The sequence below is a fragment of the Bison bison genome, unplaced genomic scaffold (assembly GCF_000754665.1).
Source record: "Bison bison bison isolate TAMUID 2011002044 unplaced genomic scaffold, Bison_UMD1.0 scf7180017864492, whole genome shotgun sequence".
Classification (NCBI taxonomy): Eukaryota; Metazoa; Chordata; class Mammalia; order Artiodactyla; family Bovidae; genus Bison; species Bison bison.
In genome coordinates this window covers 4,437,492-4,459,563 of record NW_011495051.1, presented here as the reverse complement: position 1 = coordinate 4,459,563, position 22,072 = coordinate 4,437,492, and the positions used below count along the sequence as shown (strand labels likewise).

The following is a 22,072-nucleotide window of genomic DNA, read 5'->3' as shown; positions in this document are numbered from 1 at the left end:
AGGGGTACGCGGGGTGGGTGCGGGACAACGAGCTCACCAGTCTGTGCTTGGTGTTGCCATCGTAGGTGTAGCCGTCCTCACAGATGACCGCTTGCAGCCCCAGGGAGTGGGGGTTGCTCACCGATACCTGGGGGGTGCAGAAACGGGAAGGGAGGCGCATGCGCTGTACGGGTGCTGGCAGGAGTGGAAGGGCACAGCTTGGGGGCGCAACAACCAGTGATCCCAGTGCCCCTTCAGACTGAAGACCCAGCTTGCTCCGCAAATACTACTGCAGGTTCCATCCCCAAATATACTCTCCTTGTCATACATACCCCCTAACTGTGGCTCTGAGGCCCTCTGTGAGGACAGCCTGAGGCTGAAGTGCCACAAGACCCAGACTGGTCCCTCGTGCGCGGAGAGGCTCGTCCTGTGCAGGGAGGGGGCTTGAGGGGTACGGGTGAGAGCGCAGGGCAAGATCCGGCGGCCAGGCCGGCTCCTCTCTCGGGCCCTGGTCCCAGCTGACTGGACAGCCCCTGGAATCTTACATTGGACCACTCCCCTGTTTTCAGCTTGATTGCTTGCACCCAAGGGTCCAGGTTTGGACACCTGGGTTTCAGGTCCAGGGATGCCCACTTTTTCTCAGGCATGCCCTGCAAGCGGGAAAGCCAACGCTGGCTGAGCTGGGAAGAAAAGGCGTTTTTGGAAAGGGTCCGGGGCAGCTCCGAAGGGGGTTGGAGGACCAGCACAGAGGTACAGAGAAAGGAGGCAGGGTGGGCAGAGGGACAGCCACGGCCAGACACCTGGATGCTGGTGTCTGGAGGAAGAGGAGAAGTCTCTGGGGGCTTCGTGAGCCAGTGTCTCTCTGCGAGGATGCTAGGGAATTTCCAGAGCCTGGGAACTGTGGGCACGAGACATGAGGCCAAGGATGGCAGATGTTGAGACACTTGTCAAACAGATAAAGTGTCCTTACTAGTGGGACAGGTAACGTGCCTGGCCGGGGTATCATTAGGGCCGTCAACTCCAACTGGCTGTTCATGTCAATGGTGTACATTTTGTTTTCAAATTCCCCTTGCAGAAGCTCCACCTAGTTAGAAATAAATTATGTTTAAAAAGAAAAAAAAATAATCCATCAATCTTTGGATCAATTAAATCAAGCCGCTGTTCCCCAAAATACAGAGCAAGTGGCCAGTGGCAGGTGGGGGGTCCCTAGGGATGGACCCTTTCAGTCTGGTAGGTGCGGCAGCCTGGGCTGGCACTCAAGCCACTCCCCACTGGACCCTGCACCCCTGGAAGACCCTGGAGGTCTCCCTAGTCACAGCCCTTTTTCTCTCCAGAAGTAGCCTGCCCTGCTTCCCGCCTGACTTCTGCAGTAATCACTTACTTGCGTTTCTTCCTAGAATGATTTTTATGTCTTTATTTATTTTAACTGGAGGTTAATTACTTTACAATATTGTGATGGTTTTTGCCATACATCAGTATGTATCGGCATACTGATGCCGATAGGTATACATGTGTATACAGAGGTATACATGTGTCCCCTCCATCCTGAACCTCCTTCCCACCTCCCTCCCCATTTCCTAGAATGATTGCCGAGTGCACATCCCTAGGGCTTCCCTAGGTGCTCAGTGGTAAAGAAGCCACCTGCTAATGCAGGAGACATGAGACTCGGGTTCGATCCCAGGTTGGGAAGATCCCATGGAGTAAGTAGGGAATGGCAACCAGCTCCAGTGTTCTTGCCTGGAGAATCCCATGGCCAGAAGAGCCTGGTGGGCTACAGTTTAGGCGGTCACAAAGAGTCGGACACCACAGCATAGCACAATGCATTCCCAGATGACGTAACTTAGTTTTTCTGTTTGTAAACACTGTCTTTTTCAGTCTCTTCAACCTACAGTTTTCCCTCCCTTCCTTTCTTTTTCGTTTCTTTCCTAGGCATCTTTAAAAAAAGAAAAACAAATGTATCTAGCAGCGCCGGGTCTTAGTTGTGGCACATGTGATCTTCGATCTAACTTGCTGCACAGGGGATCTTTAGTTGTAGCATGTGGGATCTAGTTCCCTGACCAGGGATTGAACCCAGAGCCCCTGCATTGGGAGGGTGGGGTCTTAGCCACAGGACCACCATGAAAGTCCCTCTATGCCATTGAACCTGTAGATTTCCCATCGTCTGGATTTTCCCTGGTGAGGTTCAACACCCGTTCCTCCATGCTCTGCCTTTTCTGGCAGATTGGCAGCTGGATCCACAGATTAGGGCAGAATTGAGATGGGAGAGCCAGTGGGTGATCCATCTTCTGTAGGTGGCACCTAATGGCCGACTATCTCTCTTTTCCAACACTGAGCATCAGCGCAGGGCAATATTCTATCATTTTGTTTTCATATATTCACCAGAATAATTTTATGAGGAGACCCTTTCCCTGTGCTATTTGCTGACTCAGGAGAAGGTGTGGAGGAGAAGTGGAGAAATTGTATCTTGTCTTTTTTTAACGTGGTTTTTGAGATCGTGTGTAGGCTGCCTGGTGTCCTAGGAAGAGAACCAACAAGTTGCTTCTGGTTCCAGACCTGGGGTTGATAAGGGACGACACAGTTAACTGAAGTGTTCTTTCCTGGCAACAGGGCTCATCGCTGCCCATGTGCATCCTGGTCTCCTGGTGAGGGTGGTGGTGTGAAAGTGGAGGTTCCTCCAACGCTGAGTGGCTGTCTCACCATCCAGACCCTGTTCTTTAAAAGTGAGTCACCGACTTCCCTGGTGGTCCAGTGGTAAAGAATCCACCTGCCAACTGCAGGGAACATGTGTTCTATCCCTGGTTCAGGAAGATCCCAGCTGCTGACGGAGCAACTAAGACTGTGCGGCACAGTTACCGAAGCCCGTGCTGCACAGCCCGTGCTCAGCAAGACAGGCAACTGCAGTGAGAAGAGAGCAACTGGAGAGTAGCCCCAGTAGCACCATCATAAAAGGATATTTTGGACAAAATGTGCTTGACTGGGCTTCCTTGGTGGCTGCAGTGGTAAAGAATCTACCTGCCAATGCAGGAAACATGGGTGTGATCCCTGATCCAGGAAGATCCCACCTGCCGCTGAGCAACTAAGCCCGTGTACCACAATTATTGAGCCTGTGCTCTAAAGCCCAGAAGCGGCAACTGCTGAGCCCACGTGCTACAGCCACTGAAGCCCGAGTACCCTAGAGCCTGTGCTCTGTAACAGTAAGCCTGAGTACTGCAACTGGAGTGACATCCTCGCTCGCCGTAACTAGAGAAAAGCCCGAGCAGTTAGGAAGACCCAGCACAGCCAAAAACAAATAAATTTTTTTAAATGGCACTTCTTTTTTCTCATTCCACTGATTGCTGTGGTCCAAAGGCCCTTTGGAAATGGACGGTCTAATATCTTTCTGGAAACTGACCTTCTCCCTACCCCAAGTCACAACCACATACTTTGCAGACGCCAGCTTGGAGTTGGGGATCCATGAGAAGGGCTTGGATATTCAGGCGGCACTTCTGGAAATCGAAAGCTGGAAAGAGCACGTCACGAAGCGGGGTCAGTATTTCCAGCATCCCCACGTCAGTGAACATCAGGACTGCCTCTTGGGACCAGATGTTTTGGTCTGCAAACTAAGAGAAGAGTGACTTATGAGATCAGCTCATTCTCATATTTTTTTGAGGATTTAACTTTTCTTATGATTCGTATTTACAGAAGGTAGGCCAAAAACAAAACTCTAAGAAACCCCATGGTCTCTGCCACAGTCCATGGGGTCACAAAGAGTCAGACACGACTGAGCGACTGAACAAGAACCAAAAAGGCCAAGCTAAGTCTTAGATACCCTTTGTTGAGACACCTACTTTTCAGGTGTCAAATTAATTAAAATTCATGTTATATTATCATTATTGCTATTAAATGACTAACTGCTATTTTAATAACTAGAGCAATTTCTTTATAAAAAGGATCAGATGTTTGAGAACAAGACTGTTAGTCCTTAACAACTGAGTAACATCGGGATTTTACCCACTTTGATCAGAGAACTTGACTGGATTCCCAGGCTGCCATAATATAAATTATTCTCTTCAGTCAAAACTGCCAGTTCATTTTCATCTAGGGAAAGCCAACAAAACAGAACAAAAATTGAAACAGGGGTTGTTTCCATGGACAGAAGTATAAACATATTAAATATTAAAGTTTAAAAAGTTACCCCAAGTCCCATCATACGGACCAGGGGTCAGCAAGTTTCTTCTGTAAAGGACCAGGTGGTAAGAATGCTCTGCTTTGCTGGTCATGTGATGTCTGTTACAAGCATTTGGCCCCGGGAAAGCAGCTTATGGACACTTTGTAAATGGATAGGCAGGACTATGTGCCAATAAAACTATTTAAAACCCATGGTGGGTCATGGGCCACAGTATGCTGAGCCCTGACATAGGTACCACTGTTAGCATTTTAGTAACCATGCTTTTCAGTAGCTTTATATACTTGGGGATCATATTCTGGGACCCTTTAAGCTGCTTTGTATTTATTTTCGTTTTTTTAATAGCACAAGTTGAGTATTTTTTACTCTATGTACTTATTCTTAATTGAAGTAGCATGGAAATGTATGTTTATTTCCTTCCATACACATGAGTGTGGTTGACCCTTTGGCATTCTGTTACTTAGATGAATCATAACTTTGTGTAACCAATGCTCCACTGATGAGCACAGGTTGTTTCTGATCTTTGGCAGATATAGAGTTCCGACGAACACAAGATATTCTTAAAAGGCTTTTGTTGTTGTTGTTGCACTGTGTGACATGCAGGATCTTAGCTCCCCAGCCAAGGATCAAACCCATGCCCACCCTGCGCTGGGAGCACAGTCTTAACCACTGAGCAACAAGGAAAGTCCCATTAAAAGTTTCCATGAGAAGGGGTAGCAAGATCCAATGTGTATTTTTATTTGGTTTAAAAAAGACAAGGGTGTTTCCTGCTTGTCCAGTGGTTAAGAATTCACCTGCCAATGCAGCGGACATGGGTTCAATCCCTGGCCTGGAAGATCCCACATGCCATGAGCAACTAAGCCCATGCACCACAACTACTGAGCCCACGCATCCAGAACCCGCGCTCCACAAGAGAAGCCGCTGCGATGAGACGCCTGAGCCCCACGACTACAGAGTAGCCCCAGTTGCCGCAACTAGAGAAAAGCCTGCACGGCAAAGAGGACCCAGCAGAGCCACAAATAAATAAATATATTAAGAAAAGGGAAATTTGGACATAGACACCACACAGGAGATGGTAGGAGACAGAGGGGGAAAATAGTCGCCTGCAAGCCAAGAAGAGAGGCCTCCAAAGAACCCGGCCCTGCCAACACACTGATCGCGAACTAAGAACCTGCAGCCCTGGGGAACAGTACCTGTCTGCTGTTCTGATTCACCCGGTTTTGGACTTCCTGATGGTACGGCAGTTAAGATTCTGTGCTCCCGCTGAAGGGAGCTCGGGTTCAATCCTTGGTCTCGGAACTAAGATCCCACATGCCCTGAGAAGTGGCCAAAATAATCATAGTAATTCACCCACTTTGTGGAGGTTTGTTAGAGCAGCCCCAGCAAACGACATCCAACTGACATTCCATTTCATTGCGAAAGGGCACAGATGTTTCTGCCCCGAGTTGTTCTAGAACATGTAACAGTCATGTTCTGTTTGTTTTGGCCAGGTGGGATCTGGCGGTGGGGGTGGGGCGGTGTGTGTCAAGAGTGAATAAGTCAGGTCTGAAGCGCTTCTAGAAAGTTACCCGGGGGTCAGGCACATACTGGCAGCAACGCTGTGGATGGTGATGTTGGCTTTGACAATGGAATTATACAAGATGCGTTGTCCTTCTCGCACCTGGACAGATTCGACCAGCTGACCTAGTAGACAACGGGGTAAATCCAGAGAGACCTGTGCACTTGTTGGCAAAAGGGTCCCCTGCCACCCACACAGCCCCTTGATTCTTGGCTCAAAGGAAAATGCAGCTACGAGATGCAATGCTGTAAAATATCTCATGGAAGACATTAGGTTTAAGAAAACGTGACCTCCCCATCCCACCTAAATCTTGATGTGAGAACTCTTAGGGATGGACTGGATACCAGATGAACTTTAGGATGCCTCTTACTGTACAGGTAACATGTAATCAGGCAGAACTTTCTTTCTGGAGTGGGTGCCCCCTGCATGGCCAGGCCAGCCCTAAGCCCTTTTCTTGCATGGGAAGGAAACAGCCATATTCAGGTGGCCTAACCGGTACTTGGGAGCATGCTGTGATTGAAGGTGCTCTTGCAGCCACAGTTGTGCCCAGAGGTCCTTGACAGCACCTTCTTCTAGGGGGCTACCTTGTGCTTCTCTCCTGGGACTCATGTGTCATAGGCTTCAAAATAAGATCTCAGTTCTTGGATGTGGCCCCTCTGCCCTTGGGGTCTGGTGACTTTCAGAACCTGCCTACAGGGCCTCAATGTCCCAGGTGGCGTAAAGTGGGGGTCGGGGGTTGCAATGAAGATGGCAAGGTAAGAATCAGCTTGTCATGGTCCACTAAAGTCAAGGGAGAGGGGAAAACAGCCGCTTGCACTGGCTATGCCCCAACCCTGGGCCTTGCTCACCTGAGTTTCGGGAAACCAGCAGGTTCTTCTCAGACCAAAAGATAAGGATGCCTTTCAGGCCCGGGGCGATGAGGATGTCAAGGGCCCTGTCATAGTCAAAGGGCAGCCCAAAGCTGCGGTTCAAGGGATGGTCAGAGTAGCTGAACATGGCCTGAAAGAAAAATACTCAATCTTGAGTGAGAAAAGAAATCACCAAGGGGACTCCCCTGGTGGTCCAGTGGTTAACACCCTGCACCCACAGGTTGTATCCAGAGCCTGATTCCTCGGCCACCATTATATTCTTAGGATTTCCAGACTCTGGGAGTGTCTGTTATTCATGACGGGACCCTGGCAGTGTGTGCAGGTGCTTGAGGGGACTCTGGATGGGGGGGTGGCCCCACCGTGTGATTAGAGGGAGGGCCTTTTAGCTACCAGGTGCAGCCCAGCCTCTGGGAGCTTCCTGATCCCTGGGCCTCCCCCAGATTTCAAAGCCACACACTTTGTTCAGGAATTTTGCAGCAGGGGTACCAACTGTACTTTAATCTTTGCCTGACTTAATAGTTTTTCTTCAACTGTACTTTGCATGAACTGATTCCTCTTCTTAGTCTTATCCTAAATGATACCAGTGAGGTCATGGTTTCCATGTCCCGATTTTCTGAACCCACGTGAAAATAATCATTAAAAAAAGGGGTGACATGAGGCATGTAATGGCCTCGGGTGCCACCAGTGACACATGCACCATATCTTATATTCCTACTGAAGTATTGCTGAGTGCATGGCTGAATGAGATAATGAAGGTGGGTGGTGGTGTGTGGGTGGGTAGAAGGGTAGATGGATGAGTAAGTAGACTGATGGATGGATGAGTGGATGGATGAATGGGAGAGTGGATGGAAGGATGGATAAGCAGGTTAATGGATGGATGGAAGGACAGATAAGTGTTTTGTTGGGTGAGTAGGTGGGGAGGTAGGTGGATGGATAAATAGAAAAATGGAAGAATGAATGGATGGAAGAGTAGGTAGGTAGATAGGTGGATGGGTACGGGGATGGATTAATAGGTAAATGGGAGAATGGGTAGAAAGGTGGATGGATGTGTAGATGGGTGGATGAGTGGGTGGATGGATACATGGATGGACAGGTGAATCAAAAGCTAGATGGATTTCAGATATGATAATCTAAGTGTATGAGTTTTGACAAAAACCTATTTTGGGGTAAAGGTCACCAAAGTGGTTCTTCCCAGTCCAAATGGTACTTACCATCTGTTCGTCAACAAGAAGCAGCCCGACCTGTGACAGGGAGTGAAAGGAGAAGATCCCCCCGAAGGTCCCGACTAGCTCTGCCTGTGAGACAAACGGAATACTGCATGTAAATAAGATCATCAGTGTGCTTCCTTTATAACTTAACTCTAGATTAGCTAGTAAGCTAAAAGGAAGGAAAGTCTTTTTTATTATGATTTTTTAAATTATGATCTGTTTCCCCTCTGTAGCATTGAGAAAGTCAATTCCTAGGCAGATTGATAAGAAGTCCAAGGTCCTCAAGGAGGAGAAAGGGGTCTGGAATTCTCGAGGAGAAAAGGACAAACTTTTTGTCCATCTACATTCCTTCAGTCCACCACCAGTGAAGCTGCTCAGTTGTGTCCAACTCTTTGCGATCCCATGGACTGTAGCCTACCAGGCTGCTCCATCCACGGAATTTTCCAGGCAAGAGTACTGGAATAGGTTGCCATTTCCTTCTCCAGGGGATCTTCCAGACCCAGGGATCAAACCCAGGTTTCCCGAGCCTTGCAGGCAGATTGCTAGTCTGAGCTAGTCTTAGTCAATTACACAATTCAGTTTAAACTCTGTACTAGGGATTATACAACAGTAATGTATCTGGCTGGAGGACAGTTTCTCCTTCCTGAAAACCTTCTGACTAATCCTGATATCTTAGAATGTATATCATGGGAGTGGGTCTGGTAGAGTGAAGTCGCTCAGTCATGTCCAACTCTTTGCGACCCCATGGACTGTAGCCTACCAGGTTCCTCCCTCCATGGGATTCTCCAGGTAAGAGTACTGGAGTGGGTTGCCATTTCCTTCTCCAGGGGATCTTGCTAACCCAGGGATCGAACCTGGGTCTCCCACATTCCAGGCAGACGCTTTAACCTCTGAGCCACCAGGGAAGCCCTTTGGGTCTGGTAGAATCTTTCTATTGTTAAATTCTAATCTTGTTATCCTAAAATGTAAATTGTGGGAGTGGGTCTGGTAAAATTTTCACGAACTTGAGACATTCTTTTGATTCATTGTAATAACTAACTAAAAGGTATATAACTCCATTGCTAACACTAGCAAGGGGGTACTCTTTCTGATGTCTGTGTCAGAAGCTTTCTCTATCCCTTTTATACTTTAATAAAACTCTATTACACAAAAGCTCTGAGCAATCAAGCTTTGTCTCTGGCCCCGGATTGAATTCTTCTCTCCTGGAGGCCAAGAATCCCGGCATCTTTCGTGGCTCAGCAACAACCTTTCAGCATCTAGGGCAGAACTTTGAATGAAGACAGCTTGGTGTGGGGTGCTTGAGGAAGTGGGGTGACCCAGACTCTGAGATGCCTGCCTAAATCCCTCACTCCTGCCTCGGTTCCTCATTCCTGATCTTTGGCTGGGCAGCAAAGTGCCCATTGGCAGGCATGTTGGAGCATAAGGCCAAGGACCCCAACCTATGGTCAGTGGGACAAGTTGCCATGGCAACCCACCTGGCTCCCCCACCCCTCCCTGGACATCTTTCAGGTAAGAGAGAAAGACTCCCATCTTATTTAAGCCTCTGTTACTTGGTTGTGTTTGGGTGTGTATGTGGGGCAGTGGGGACAGTATTTCTATTATATACAGTGTTATGGACCAAATGGTGTCCTCCTCCAGTTCATAGGTTAAAACCCCAACCCCCTGTCTTAGTCTGTCCAGGCTGCTACAACAAAATATCAGAGACTGGGTGGCTTATAACAACAGAAAGGCTGTTGTTTGAAGTCCAAGATGAAGGGACCAGCATGGTCAAGTGAGGGCCTTTTCCTCGGTTGCAGACTTCTTGGTGTGTCCTCATATGGAGGAATGGGGTGAGCTGGCTCTCTGGGGCCTCTTTTTAAAATTTTTGTATTTTGGCTGATCTGGGTCTTCCTTCCAGCACACAGGCTTTCTCTAGTTGCAGAGCACTGGCTGTAGAGCTCAAAGGCTCAGTAGTTGCAGCATACAGGCTTAGTTGCCCCATGAAATGTGGATCTTAGTTCCCCAGCCAAGGATTGAACCTGCGTTCCCTGCACTGGAAGGTGGATCCTTAACCACTGGACCACAGGAAGCCCTTCTGGAGTCTCTTTCATAAGGGCACTAATTCCATTCGTGAGGGCTCCACTCTCATGACCTAAGCACCTCCCAAAGGCTTCTAATACAGATCACATCAGGCATTAGGATTTCAACCTATGAACTGGGGTGAGGGAAGTGGGGGGACACAAACATTCATAGAACCTCCAAAATGATAGTATTTGGAGGTAGGGTCTTTGGGTAGTGATTAAATCTAGATGAGGTCAGGGTGGGATTAGTGCCCTGATAAGAAAAGACACCATGAAATTAAAAGATGCTTGCTCCTTGGAAGGAAAGCTACGACAAACCTAGACAGCATACTAAAAAGCAGAGACATCACTTTGCTGACAAAGGTCCATATAGTTAAAGCTATGGTTTTTCCAGTAGTCATGTATAGATGTGAGAGTTGGACAGTAAAGAAGGCTGAGCACCGACGAATTGATGCTTTCGAACTGTGGTGCTGGAGAAGACTCCTGGGAGTCCCTTGGACTGCAAGGAACCCATGCCTTCTGCATTGCCAGGTGGATTCTTTACCACTGAGCCACCAGGGAAGCCCCTATTTGTTCATTTTCTTACCACACTGAACATACACGTCTTTCCTGGGTGTACTTCTGAAATCTGTATCCTCGGGAGTTTGAGAAATAGATGTTGGCCTGAGACACCTGATCTCCACGCAAATAAGCAAAAACCGAGTTACTTATATCCTGGAAGAACACACACATAAAACAGTTACTTTAAAAGGAGATAAAAGGTGGAATGGGGTGGCAGCTGGGGAGATGTTCTTTAAGTAGGTAGATAAGTTCTGGAGGTCTAATGCAGAGAATAGTGATCACAGACAATACTAGATTAGAAACGTCAAAGTTGCTAAGAAACCAGGTCTTGGTTATTCCCACCATAAAAAAGAAATGATAATTTCATGACATGATGTGGTAATCATACCGCAATATGTAAGTGTAGCAAATCAACACATTGTATACCTTAAATTTACACAGTGTGGTATGTCAATTGCATCCCAATTTAAAAAGGGGGTGGGTGGAGAGGAAAAATCGGGGGAAAAAAGGGACTTCCTGGGCAGTCCGGTGGTTAAGACATCGCTCTTACACTGCAGGGGGTGAGGGTTTGCTCCCTGGTTGGGGAACTAAGATCCTGCAAGCAAGAAAAATAAAAAGTTTTTTTTTTTTAATTAAAAGGGAGTGGGGAGACAGATGCCAATGATCACATTCCTGTGCATTTCTCCCAGGGAAATGGAAACTTGGTGTCCACACCAAAAAGCTACATGAACGTTTCTAGTGATTTTATTTATAAAAGCCAAAAAGTGGAAACAACCCAATTCTGGTACGTCCAGGCCATGGAAAATTACTCAGCAATGGAAAGGAACAGACTAGTGACATATATGCAACAAATTGGATGAGTCTCCTGAGAATTTTGCTGAGAAAAGCTATTCTCCAAAGGTTTCATATTGTATGACCTCATTTATAGAACATTCTTGAAATGATACAATTAGAGAGATGGAGAACATTAGTGTTTGCCAAGCGCTAGGGCAGGGTAGGGAGGTATGGAGAGCCTTGGGGCCATGGAACGGTTCAACATTTTATTTTATTATTACTGTTACTGTTTTTACTTTTCGGCTGTGCCATGCAGCTTTCGGCACTTTAGTTTCCCAGCCAGGGGTTGAACCTGTGCCCCCTGCAGTGGAAGCACACAGCCTTGACCCCTGGACCACCAGGAAGTCCCCAGTTCAGTATTTTGATGGCAATAGCAGTTCTCTGACTTGACACAGTTGTACCCAAATCAATTTCCTGTTTGTATCACTGTAGTTGGTCATATAAGATGTAACCACTCAGGGAAACTAGCTGAGGGATACATGGGACTCTGTATAATTTCTTCAACTTCCTGTACACCTATAATTATTTCAAAATAACACATTAAGAAAAAAAAAGATGAATATATTCAGTGTGTCAGCCAGATGAGCCCCTCCCATCTCTCAGGTCCTCTTCTGAACCCAGTAAGATAACACAGCCTGAGTCCATCACACTCCCAGCCCTCAAGGCTTACACTGTCCTTATTTCCATTCCTAATTATCTCTGCTCACAGCAGAGTAGAAAATGAGATAATGACACGTGGTACTCACCATGCAGAATGAATTTCCACTGTAACAACAGTTGTCACCAGATACATGTGACACAGGGTGTTGTATGCCTGAAAGTAAAAGGGAACTGAGATGATCTCTGAGTTCCCTGAAGGTTCCGAGAGAGAAGCTTAGAGCGGGGCTTCCCATCCTCCCCACTGACATCTGTGGCCAGATTTCTCAGTTAGGGGGCTCTTGGACACTGCGGCATGTTTCACAGCATCCTGCTTCTGTTGTTGTTGTCCAGTTGCTAAGTTGTGTCCAAATCTTTCTGATGGACTGCAGCACACTGGGCTCCTTTGTCTTCCACTGGAGTTTGCTGGAGTTTCCTCAAAGGCATGTCCATTGAGTCAGTGATGCTATCTAACCATCTCATCCTCTGCTGCCCCTTTCTCCTTTTGCCTTCAATCTTTCCCAGCATCAGGGTCTTTTCCAGTGAGTCAACTCTTCGCATGAGGTGGCCAAAGTATTGGAGCTTCAGCTGCCTGCTTCTGCTGACTTATTTAGCTTACTAAATCACTTATGTAGTGACTTATTTGACCAGTGTCACTCTCCTCTAGTCTTTTTTTAAGATCTTTTTTTTTTTTTTTTTGGATGTGCATCATTTTTTAAAGTCCTGATTGAATTTGTTACAATATTCTTCTGTTTTATGTTTTTTGGCCATGCAGCATGTGGGATCTTAGCTTCTCAACCAGGCATCAAATCCCCATCCCCTCCATTGGGAATTGAAGTCTTAACCACTGGACCACCAGGGAAGTTTCTTTCCTCCAGTCTAGACAACTAAAAATGTCTCCTGACATTGCCAAGTGTCATCTGGGGGTGAGGGGTAAACTGTCCCCCAAAATAGCAGGAAGGGCACCTTTCTCTGAGCAAGGCATCCTTTGTTTCTGAAGGAGAAGCTTCAGCTCCAAAGGAAACACACATGTGGCCAAAAGTGTATGAAAAGATGCTCAGCATCACCAGTCCTTAGGGAAATGCAAAGCAAAACCACAGTGAGACCCCCACCTCACTCCCATTAGGACAGCTACCATGACAGAATCGGAAGACAGGTGTTGGTGACAAATGCGAACAACTTGGAACCCTTGTGCACTGCTGGTGGGAATGCCAAATGGTGTGGCCAGGGTGGAGGGTCCTCAAAAATGGGAAAATATGAGCCAGCAATTCCACTTCCAGGTACATACCTTCCCCCAAATTAAAAGCAGTATATACATGTTCAAACCAGCATTATTCACAATAACTAAAACATGGAAGCAGCCTGAGTATTTGTTGACAGATAAATGGATTAAAAAAAAAATGGGCCTAAGGACTTCCTTGGTGGTCCCTGGTGGCTAAGACTCCGCACTCCCAATGCAGGGGCCCGGGTTCGATCCCACATGTGGCAACTAAGACCTGGTGCAGCCAAATAAATAAAATTTTTTTAAAAAAGAGTAGGCCAGCTGATGTCTTGGAGGGAGATGAGTGTTTGTGCTGAATGTGACCCTTTGATGAGATAAGCCTAAGCCTGGCCCCCAGGCCGCCTGGCTTCACTTGGGTTATACATTCTCTGTGGGCCATTTACGCTGTGTTTGCATGGCACCTCAGCCACCGGGCTTGAAACCTTCCAGCCGTCAATCACTAACCATCATCAATCAGTCACTTCCTGGAGGGACAGCCTGGAACACAGTGATGAGACACGTAAGCCAGAGACCAGGGCAAGGCGCGGCTCTTCTCCCGTGCTTCTCTTTCCCTCCAGCGGGGAGGGGGGTGCTGTGATTGACTCTCCAGCCAGAGCTTAGCAAGCTCCCCCGCAGGCACTGTGGTGACGGACTGCAGGGCTCCATCTTGTTGGAGGGAGTGGGGACCACAATCTTTCACCACCAGGAATACAAGTGGAGCAGAAGGATAACAGGTTGCAAGATGGTGGTATACCACCCCAGTGGTTCTCCACTAAGGGAATTTCAAGCCCCAGGAGACACTAGGTGCTGTCTGGGGACGTGCTTGTTGTCAGGACTCAGCTGGAGGGGGGTCCTGGCATCCAGTGGCTGGGGGCATAACTGCTGCCCCCACCCATAGCACCCAGAGAGTGCTGCATCCCCAGTGTCAGCAGGGCTGGGGCTGAGAAACCGAGTACTGCCCCGTCTCACCAATGGGGGCCCCTGTCCTCGTTCCCCGCGAGGGACGGGCCATCCCTGTCTGTGCTTCTCTTCTCTAGAAAGTACCATCTCCCTTTTCTTCACTGGACCCCGTCTCCTTGCCTCCTCCACCAGGGTTCTCGCTTTCTCTGTCCTTAAAGCCTGAGCTTCTCCACTGTTTCCTGTCCTGAAGGTGACATCTGTGGGACTGCATATGCGCCCCACTCCGGCATCTCGGACCCATCGTCTGCCTTCCCTGGTCCTCCCTGATTTCCTTGCCATCACAACTCCCACTGAATCCTCTTACTGTTCCAGTCAGTGATAGCACATTTCTGTGGCTTGTCACCACAATCCCCAGTGGAAACAGTCCCCAACCTGTGGGAAGGGGGCTTAGACCAGCTCTCACTGAATTGCAAAGGGTCACGTAGGGAATTCCCTGGCAGTCCAGTGGTTAGCACTGGCCACTTTCACTGCCTGGGGCTCAGTTCAATCCCTGCTCTGGGAACTAAGACCCCTCAAGCTGTGCAGCATGGCCAAAAAAAAAAAAAGGACAGCGTAATGTCCAGGGACCGATGTCCAAGTAAAAGCATCGTCTGTAACTTCCGAAACTTTTCTTTGATGTTGGCCAAACGCAAACAAGGTTTTTAAAAAATACAAAATATAGGGACTACCCTGGTGGTCCACGGTTAAGAATCTGCCTTCCAATGCAGAGGACGTGGGTTTGATCCCGGATTGGGGGACTACATTCCACTTGCTGCAGAGCAACTAAGCCTGTGCACCATAACCACAGAGAAGCCTGTGCACTGCCACAAAGATCCCAAGTTTGGCCACTGAGAGCCAATGCAGCTAAATAAATATTAAAAAATTACAAAATACACATACCTGTAGATGCAGTCCAGAAGTTGGCTTCATAATCATAAACATAGACTTTTTGATTGACTACTAACAGCAATACCGAACCAGCAAAATGTGCTGACGTCACTTCCGGTGTGCCAACCTAAGAATAGGATATACACTAGGATATCAGTATGTGCAGCTTTTCAAAATCGATTTCAGAAAGCAGTACTTCTACACAGGCATCCCAGGAACGTTTAGGTCAGCGAGTGTTGTTTGGGGTCCTAGATACTGGGAACTATGCGTCCTAGGGATCAGCTGAAAGGAGAACTGGGAGGTTGGCATTAGTGTTGGGTGTCCCTGGGAATACCCAAGTCACTCCACCTCCTCCCATATCAAAACCTCTGAGGGGACTTCCCTGCTGCCTAATGGTGAAGAATCTGCCTTCCAATGCAGCGGACCCAGGTTTGATCCCTCGTTGGGGAAGCTAAGATCCCACATGCCGTGGGGCAACTAAGCCTGTGGGCCACAACTAGAGAACCTGCTTGCTGCAACTAGAGAGAAGCCCACGTGCTGCAATGAAAGATCCCACCTGCTGCAAGTAAGACTCGACATATTGTTCCATGTCTGTACCTCCATTGCTGCCTTGTAGATAGGTTCATCAGTACTATCTTTCTAAATTCCATAAGCATGCATTAATATACAATATTTGTCTTTCTCTTTCTGACTTACTTCACTTTGTATAATGGGGGTCTAGGGTTGTCTACCTCTTTTTACAATAGCTGGGACATGGAAGCATCCTAGATGTCCATTAACAGATGAATGCTTACAGAAATTATGGTACATAAATAAATATTTTTTAAAGGACCTTTCCTGAGGATAAAGCCTAATGCATCAATAATGAATGATGAACGTAACTGATCAATGTGTCACTTATCAGAAAAACTGAGACTTCCCATGTAGCTCAGCTCTTAAAGAATCTGCCTGCAATGCAGGAGACCCTGGTTCAACTTCTGGGTCAGGAAGATCTGCTGGAAAAGGGATAGGCTACCCACTCCAATAATCTTGGGCTTCCCTGGTGGCTCAGCTGTTAGAGACGTGGGTTCAATCCCTGGGTTGGGAAGATCCCCTGGAGAAGGGAACAGCTACCCACTCCAGTATTCTGGCCTGGAGAATTCCGTGGACTGTATAGTCCATGGGATCACAAAGAGTCAGACACAACTGAGCGACTTTCACTTAGCTATCAGAAAAACTGGTATTAATATTTTAACAGATGATAGAACCCTCTGGAGTATAAGTGCCAACCATCAGATTTCTCAAGATAGTTACTGAGAGGGTACAGGTGTTTCTGTTTTGGTTGACAGTAATTTGGGGAGGTCCTAAAATCAGTGCATGTCATGTATCACAAAACCAATTATAAAGAGCTCTTGGAAGACATCTGATTCTTTTTTAAGGGAAAAAGAATATCTGTTCTGGTAGTAAGGGCAGAATAGAATCAACACTCCTTCCAGATTAGAAATGACTCTCAGTGCCTTTAAGTCCCCAAACTACCAAACACAGAGCAGTATGTGCACGGCGCTTCCCAGCTATATCTAGCCCTGTGCGCCTGCTCAGTCACTTCAGTTGTGCTGGACTCTTGGCAACCCCATGGACTGAAACCCACCAGGCTCCTCTTGTCCATGGGATTTCCCAGGCAAGAATACTAGAGTGGGGTGCCATTTTCTCCTTCAGGGGATCTTTTCCACCCAGGGATTGAACCTGTGTCTCTTGCATTAGCAGGCAGATTCTTTACCATTGTGTCACCAGGGATGCCCCTATATCTAACCCTAAGTATTACTATTTCAAGCATCTCTCAGATGGTTCAACAACATAACTACCTGCATTGACGTAGGGATGGAAAATGGAATGAGACTACTCTCAAAGGTGTCCTTTGTGAGAAAAATTTGTCTTCTGAAACAAACAGGAAAAGGTTTCAATTAGGAAAAATTCACCCAAGCAAAGAAAAAAAGACAATGTCAGGCATTTTAAAAAATGTTCCATTCAAATAAAATCCCTTTCTTAACAAGGAACCAGAGATTTATTTATCTGTCTGTCTACCTATCATCCATCATTGTCTATTTAGCTATTGCTCATCTGTTTATTTTTGCATTAGTAAACCTCTTTAGCATGGCTATTTGACTTCTAGAAATAACAGTTGAAAAGTGTGACTGCATCAAAAATAAAATTATATAAAATGTACATTAAGTCCCAGCTTGTTTTGCTGAGGGTGAACTTCAGGTTTGTCCTTTATTTCACGCTCAGCCCACTAAAGTAAAGGCTTTCATATCAGGAATGTGACAGAAAAAAGAAACAGTATGTTCCCTTAGGCAGGTAACTTTTAAGAGGCCAAAGGCCATCCATGAACATGGTATATTGTTGCCTTATCCAGATCTCTTTCCCTTGCCCCACCTCTGGAAGAATTTTATGGTTTTAAACAGAGAGGAGTTACTGAGTTCACTCCTATGTATTTTAAAGTTTCTGTTTCTACTGTGAATGGCACTCTTCACAGCTGCCTTATATCAAGCCTCTGTGACAAGCTGTACTGTAATTATTTATCTTTTCACCTCTTTCTCTCCAGTTGGACCCCAACTGTGGACTCCCTATAGGCTAGCATCTAGCAACAGAGGACTGAGCTGTCTTTTTTCCTAATGTTTGTGTAATCAAAGAACAAGGGTGAATGTAATGGTTTGATAAAAAGAAGGGAACGATATCTTACCCTAGATACAGGGCTAGGTTTTTCTTACAAGGATGCTTAATCAAGTGAGTTTTCCCAGATGAAAAATACAGGCGGTCCTAGAAAGAGAATCACAAAATTTTAATCCCTATCGATCCTAATAAACACCTGATGAAAACAGTTCCCTATGGGCAACGTGGAACTTGTAAAGGTAGAATCTGAGTTGGGCACGTGGACTGCATCTATGTCATTTTCCTGATTTGATATTATCATCTGATTTTGTTAGAGGTCACCAATGGGAGAAGCTGGGTGAAAGGGACCTGGGATGTCTCAGCACTGTTTTGTACCTTGCTATGAATCTATAATTATGTCAAAAACAAAAAGTTTAGGGACTTCCAAGGAGGTCCAGTGGTTAAGACTCTGCCTTCCCAAGCAGGGGATGCAGGTCCAATCCCAGGTTGGGGAGCTAAGCTCCCACATGCCTCTTGGCCAAAACACCAGAACATACGATAGAAGCAATAGTACAACAAATTCAATAAAGACTTTAAAAATGGCCCACAACAACAACAATGAAATCTTTTACAAAAACATTAGAACTTTAAAAAGTTTCACAGGACAATAATCCGTATCACTTCGCCTCGTGTATGCTATTTGTTTACAGATTACTCATCATTTGAGAAGCTCGAGGACAAAAAAAGTTAGAAATCTGCTAATAAATAATCACTTGGTTATTTAGCAAGTGCTGACATCACTTCTGAGATAACATGATGTCAATGGGAAACACATTTGAGCTGACAAAGTATTTTTTTCTTCATGCATTTTGGCCCATGTGGGTGAAAGGAAGTTTCCCGCTTTGTTTATGTCGTGTAAACAAAGTAATTTGCCTACTATGCTAGTCTGCATTTAAAACCTCCTGTCAGGTGGTCTAAGGCTAAGACTGTGCTCCCAATGCAGGGGGGCTGGGATTCAGTCCCTGGGAAGGGAACTCGATCCCTCATGCCTCAACTAAAAAAGATTCCACGTGCTGCAAGTAAGATCTAGTGCAGTCAAATAGATTTAAAAAAAAAATAAAAAAAATAAACCACACACCACTAACCCTCCAATCAGATAGAACACTGAATAAAAACTCGGATGATCTTTTTAAACCCAACTCCAGCTTCTGGCTTTGTTGTCTTGTACTGTTGTGCTAAGTCACTTCAGCCATGTCCAATTAATTCTTTGCCACCCCGTGGATCGTAGCTTCTCTGTCCATGGGATTCTCCAGGCAAGAATACTGGAGTGGGTTGCCATGCCCTCCTCCAGGGGATCTTGCTGACCTAGAGATTGAACAATGACTCTTATATCTCCTGCATTTGCAGGCAGGTTCTTTACCACTAGCACCACTTAGGAAGCCCTCATTCTGTCTGAAAGTGAAAGTCGCTCAGTACTGTGTTCTGTCTACTTCATCTCAATTATTAATAGCTTTTTAGTGACATGGGAGAGGTTACTGCCTACTTCAAAAGGCAATAGTAAGGATTAGATAAAGTAATATTCTATGCCGCCCACAACACTGACACCCAAGAAATACTAGGAAATACTCATTCTGATCCAGCAATAAAAGTAAAGAATGAATGTTAACTATGGAGCCATGTGTGTGCATGGTCTGTTGCTTCAGTCATGTCTAGACTCTTTGCAACTGCATGGACTGCGGCCCACCAGGCTCCTCTGTCCATGGGGATCCTCCAGGCAAGAATACAGGAGTGGGTTGCCATGCCCTCCTCCAGGGGAGCTTCCCCACCCAGGGATCGAACCCGAGTCTCTTGCATTGCAGGATTCTTTACCCACTTAGCCACCTGGGAAGCCCGCGGAGCCACATAAGGTGTTAGTTGCTTAGTCGTGTCTGTGTGCAACCCATGGAATGTAGCCTGCCAAGCTCCTCTGTCCATGGAATTCTCCAGGGAAGAATACTGGAGTGGGTTGCCAGACACATACCCCTTGTATTTTCTCTTCGACAGGAAACACCTTTCCTGTCCTCAACGTTCGAATACTAGAGGTGAGACAAGAAAATACCTGTCAGTATTTATTCAGTATTCAGTGTGACTCCTACCAAGTTTCCTCTGGGTTAATGGTGCTGTACCAGTTCTTGAAGCTTGTAGGATTAAGGGAGCCCCTGGAGAATCTGATGAAACAGTGAGCCTTCCTCACCTGGAAAGAGACTTATGTATAGGCAAGAATGGACATAATTCCCCAGAGCTCATCAAGGGTCATTTGCAGACTGACTCCAGATTAGGAATACTTACTCCTGGATTTTGAGGGGGTGGTTTTTGGCTAGGGGGATGGGAGGTTGTTGGTGGCTGGGAGAATGTTGGTCCAGTTTACAGCAGGTTCTTAGGACTTCCCTGGTGGTCCAGTGGTTAGAAGTCTGCCTGCCAGTGCAGAGGATGTGGGTTTGATCACTGGGTTGGGAAGATTCCACATGCCAGGGAGCAACTAAGCCCATGTACCACAGCTACTGAGTCCATGCTCTGGAGTCTGTGCACATCAATGAAAAGTAGGCCCCACTCTCAGTAACTAGAGAAAACCCACTTGCAGCAACGAAGATCGAGCACAGCCAAAAATTAAATAAAAAAAAGATTCTGCCATCTATAGCAGGTTCTCAGTCTTGCATGTGAGTTAGAAGCACACGAAGGTCCTGATAAACTGTAGACTGCTGGGCTCCACTGCTAAGTCTCAGCAGATTCAAGGATCTGCAGTTCTAACAAATCCCCAGGTAACGCTGATGCTACTGTATCAGGACCGCACTTTGAGACCCAGTGTGGGGAAATGGGAGGATTGGATGGTACCAATCTTTGCAGACTTTGAGACACATCCAGCTAGCAAGTTTTACCTGAAAGTCCTACTCCCCACTGCCCTATTAAAAGCAAGTGTGTCTTTAATTTTACGGCGTATGTTTTTACTTCTATAAAGTAAGGTTAAGGAATCACTCTGCTATGAAATTTGTTGCAGTGATCAAATGGGAGTATGTACCAGAAATACACATTCTCTACTTCATCGGCAAACAGGGCTCTCTGAATGTACAGCTTATTACTGGCAGGAGTTCCCTGAGGGTTGAAACTGGGCTTTAGCATCTGTCCAGTGCCTGTGGCACCTCATGTATGATATTTACTAATCTAACATTTACTGAAATGAAAACATTTGGGGCAAGGAGTGAATAAGAGAAACAAACAGTCAATACCCTATGGAGTTAATATCTTAGTGACAGCAACAAACAAGAAAAAATAAGTGTAACAGAAGTTAGTGATATATAGGAAGCAGCAGCTATAGGGGAGAAGTGAAGTGAAGTCGCTCAGTCCTATCTGACTTTTTGCGACCCCATGGACTGTAGTCTACCATGTTCCTCCGTCCATGGGATTTTCCAGGCAAGAATGGTGGAGTGGGTTGCCATTTCCTTCTCCAGGGGATCTTCCCGACCCAGGGATCGAACCCGGGTCTCTGGCATTGTAGGCAGATGCTTTACCACCTGCGCCACCAGGGAAGTCTATAGGGGAGGTGGGGGGGGGGTCTTTCAATAAAGCAGTGTACTATTTAAGTTGGTAATTGAATGAAGACGTCACGGAGAAAATCTGGAAGCAAAGCGTCCCAGGCAGAGGGAGAAGCAGGCCCCGAGTCTCCCCTGTTCCACAAGGGACCGGTGGCTGGGAGCAGTGATTCAGGGGTGGGCAGGGGCGACATCAGTGGTTGTCACATCCCCTGCGGACCCTTGGTGATGCCTAGACACGTTTGATTGACTGTCAAGTCTGGGGAACAAGGTACTACTGGCATTGAGTGGATGGAGGCCAGGGACGCTGCTCAGCATCCTACAATGTACAGGACGGTCCCACCCCAGAGAGTGATCTGGCCTTAGATGTCAGCAGCGCTGTTGAGGAACCCTGGGCCAGACCATGCGAGGGAATGAAGGCTGCGCAAGGAAATTGGTTTTTATGCTGGGTGCCACAGGGAAGGGGAATTACGAGGTCAGATTCGTTTACAAACAACTTCTTTGGCTGCCAGGCACAGCCCAGGGGTAGTGGTGGCGGAGGTGGCTTGAAGGCTTGAATCAGGCTAAAGTCGTTAAGTGGCAATGGGAGGACTTGGTGATGGGCTGGAAGGCATGAGGTGGGAGAGAAGAGTGGGAATCAAGTAAATTGGGAATCCTCAAAGAGGTTGGGGAGCGGAGCATCTTTCCTAGTTTGCGCCCAGAGATGAGTCTGCCCCCTCCCCGACCCCTGGCAGTACCCCAGGCCCGGAAGGGCAGCCCCACCGGCACAGCGGCCGAGCTTTCACCAGCGGGCAGAGCCGAAAGGTGGTCGCCACCACCAACATTAACACCAACATCTCGCTCCGGCCGTTGCCTCCAATACGCAGACTCATTTGCCGCGGGGAGTCGTTTCACAGTCTGGGCATGCGCACCTTGCTCCC

At 46.9% G+C, this 22,072-nt stretch overlaps 1 protein-coding gene across 10 annotated transcripts in view; it reads right to left on the bottom strand.

Annotated features, from left to right (window-relative positions):
- The window catches only part of CATSPERD (catsper channel auxiliary subunit delta), a 37,449-nt gene that overhangs the window by 14,920 nt on the left and 457 nt on the right, over window positions 1-22,072 (bottom strand). The window contains exons 1-14 of one of the 10 annotated variants that reach the window (XM_010828204.1): window positions 21,915-22,066; window positions 19,607-19,661; window positions 17,678-17,754; window positions 16,800-16,872; window positions 14,971-15,085; window positions 11,981-12,048; window positions 10,440-10,553; window positions 7,783-7,866; window positions 6,551-6,701; window positions 5,732-5,827; window positions 3,974-4,056; window positions 3,402-3,578; window positions 950-1,063; window positions 38-127 (exon numbers count right to left, since the gene is read on the bottom strand). In XM_010828204.1, the coding sequence (XP_010826506.1) occupies window positions 38-127; window positions 950-1,063; window positions 3,402-3,578; window positions 3,974-4,056; window positions 5,732-5,827; window positions 6,551-6,701; window positions 7,783-7,866; window positions 10,440-10,553; window positions 11,981-12,048; window positions 14,971-15,085; window positions 16,800-16,872; window positions 17,678-17,754; window positions 19,607-19,661; window positions 21,915-22,024 (1,407 nt within the window). In that variant the 5' untranslated portion in view covers window positions 22,025-22,066. Of the gene's footprint in view, window positions 1-37; window positions 128-949; window positions 1,064-3,401; window positions 3,579-3,973; window positions 4,057-5,731; window positions 5,828-6,550; window positions 6,702-7,782; window positions 7,867-10,425; window positions 10,554-11,980; window positions 12,049-14,970; window positions 15,086-16,799; window positions 17,755-18,724; window positions 18,882-19,606; window positions 21,013-21,914; window positions 22,067-22,072 lie in introns of those variants that run through there. The other 9 variants (XM_010828203.1, XM_010828193.1, XM_010828201.1 and 6 more) reach the window with 9 other exon arrangements.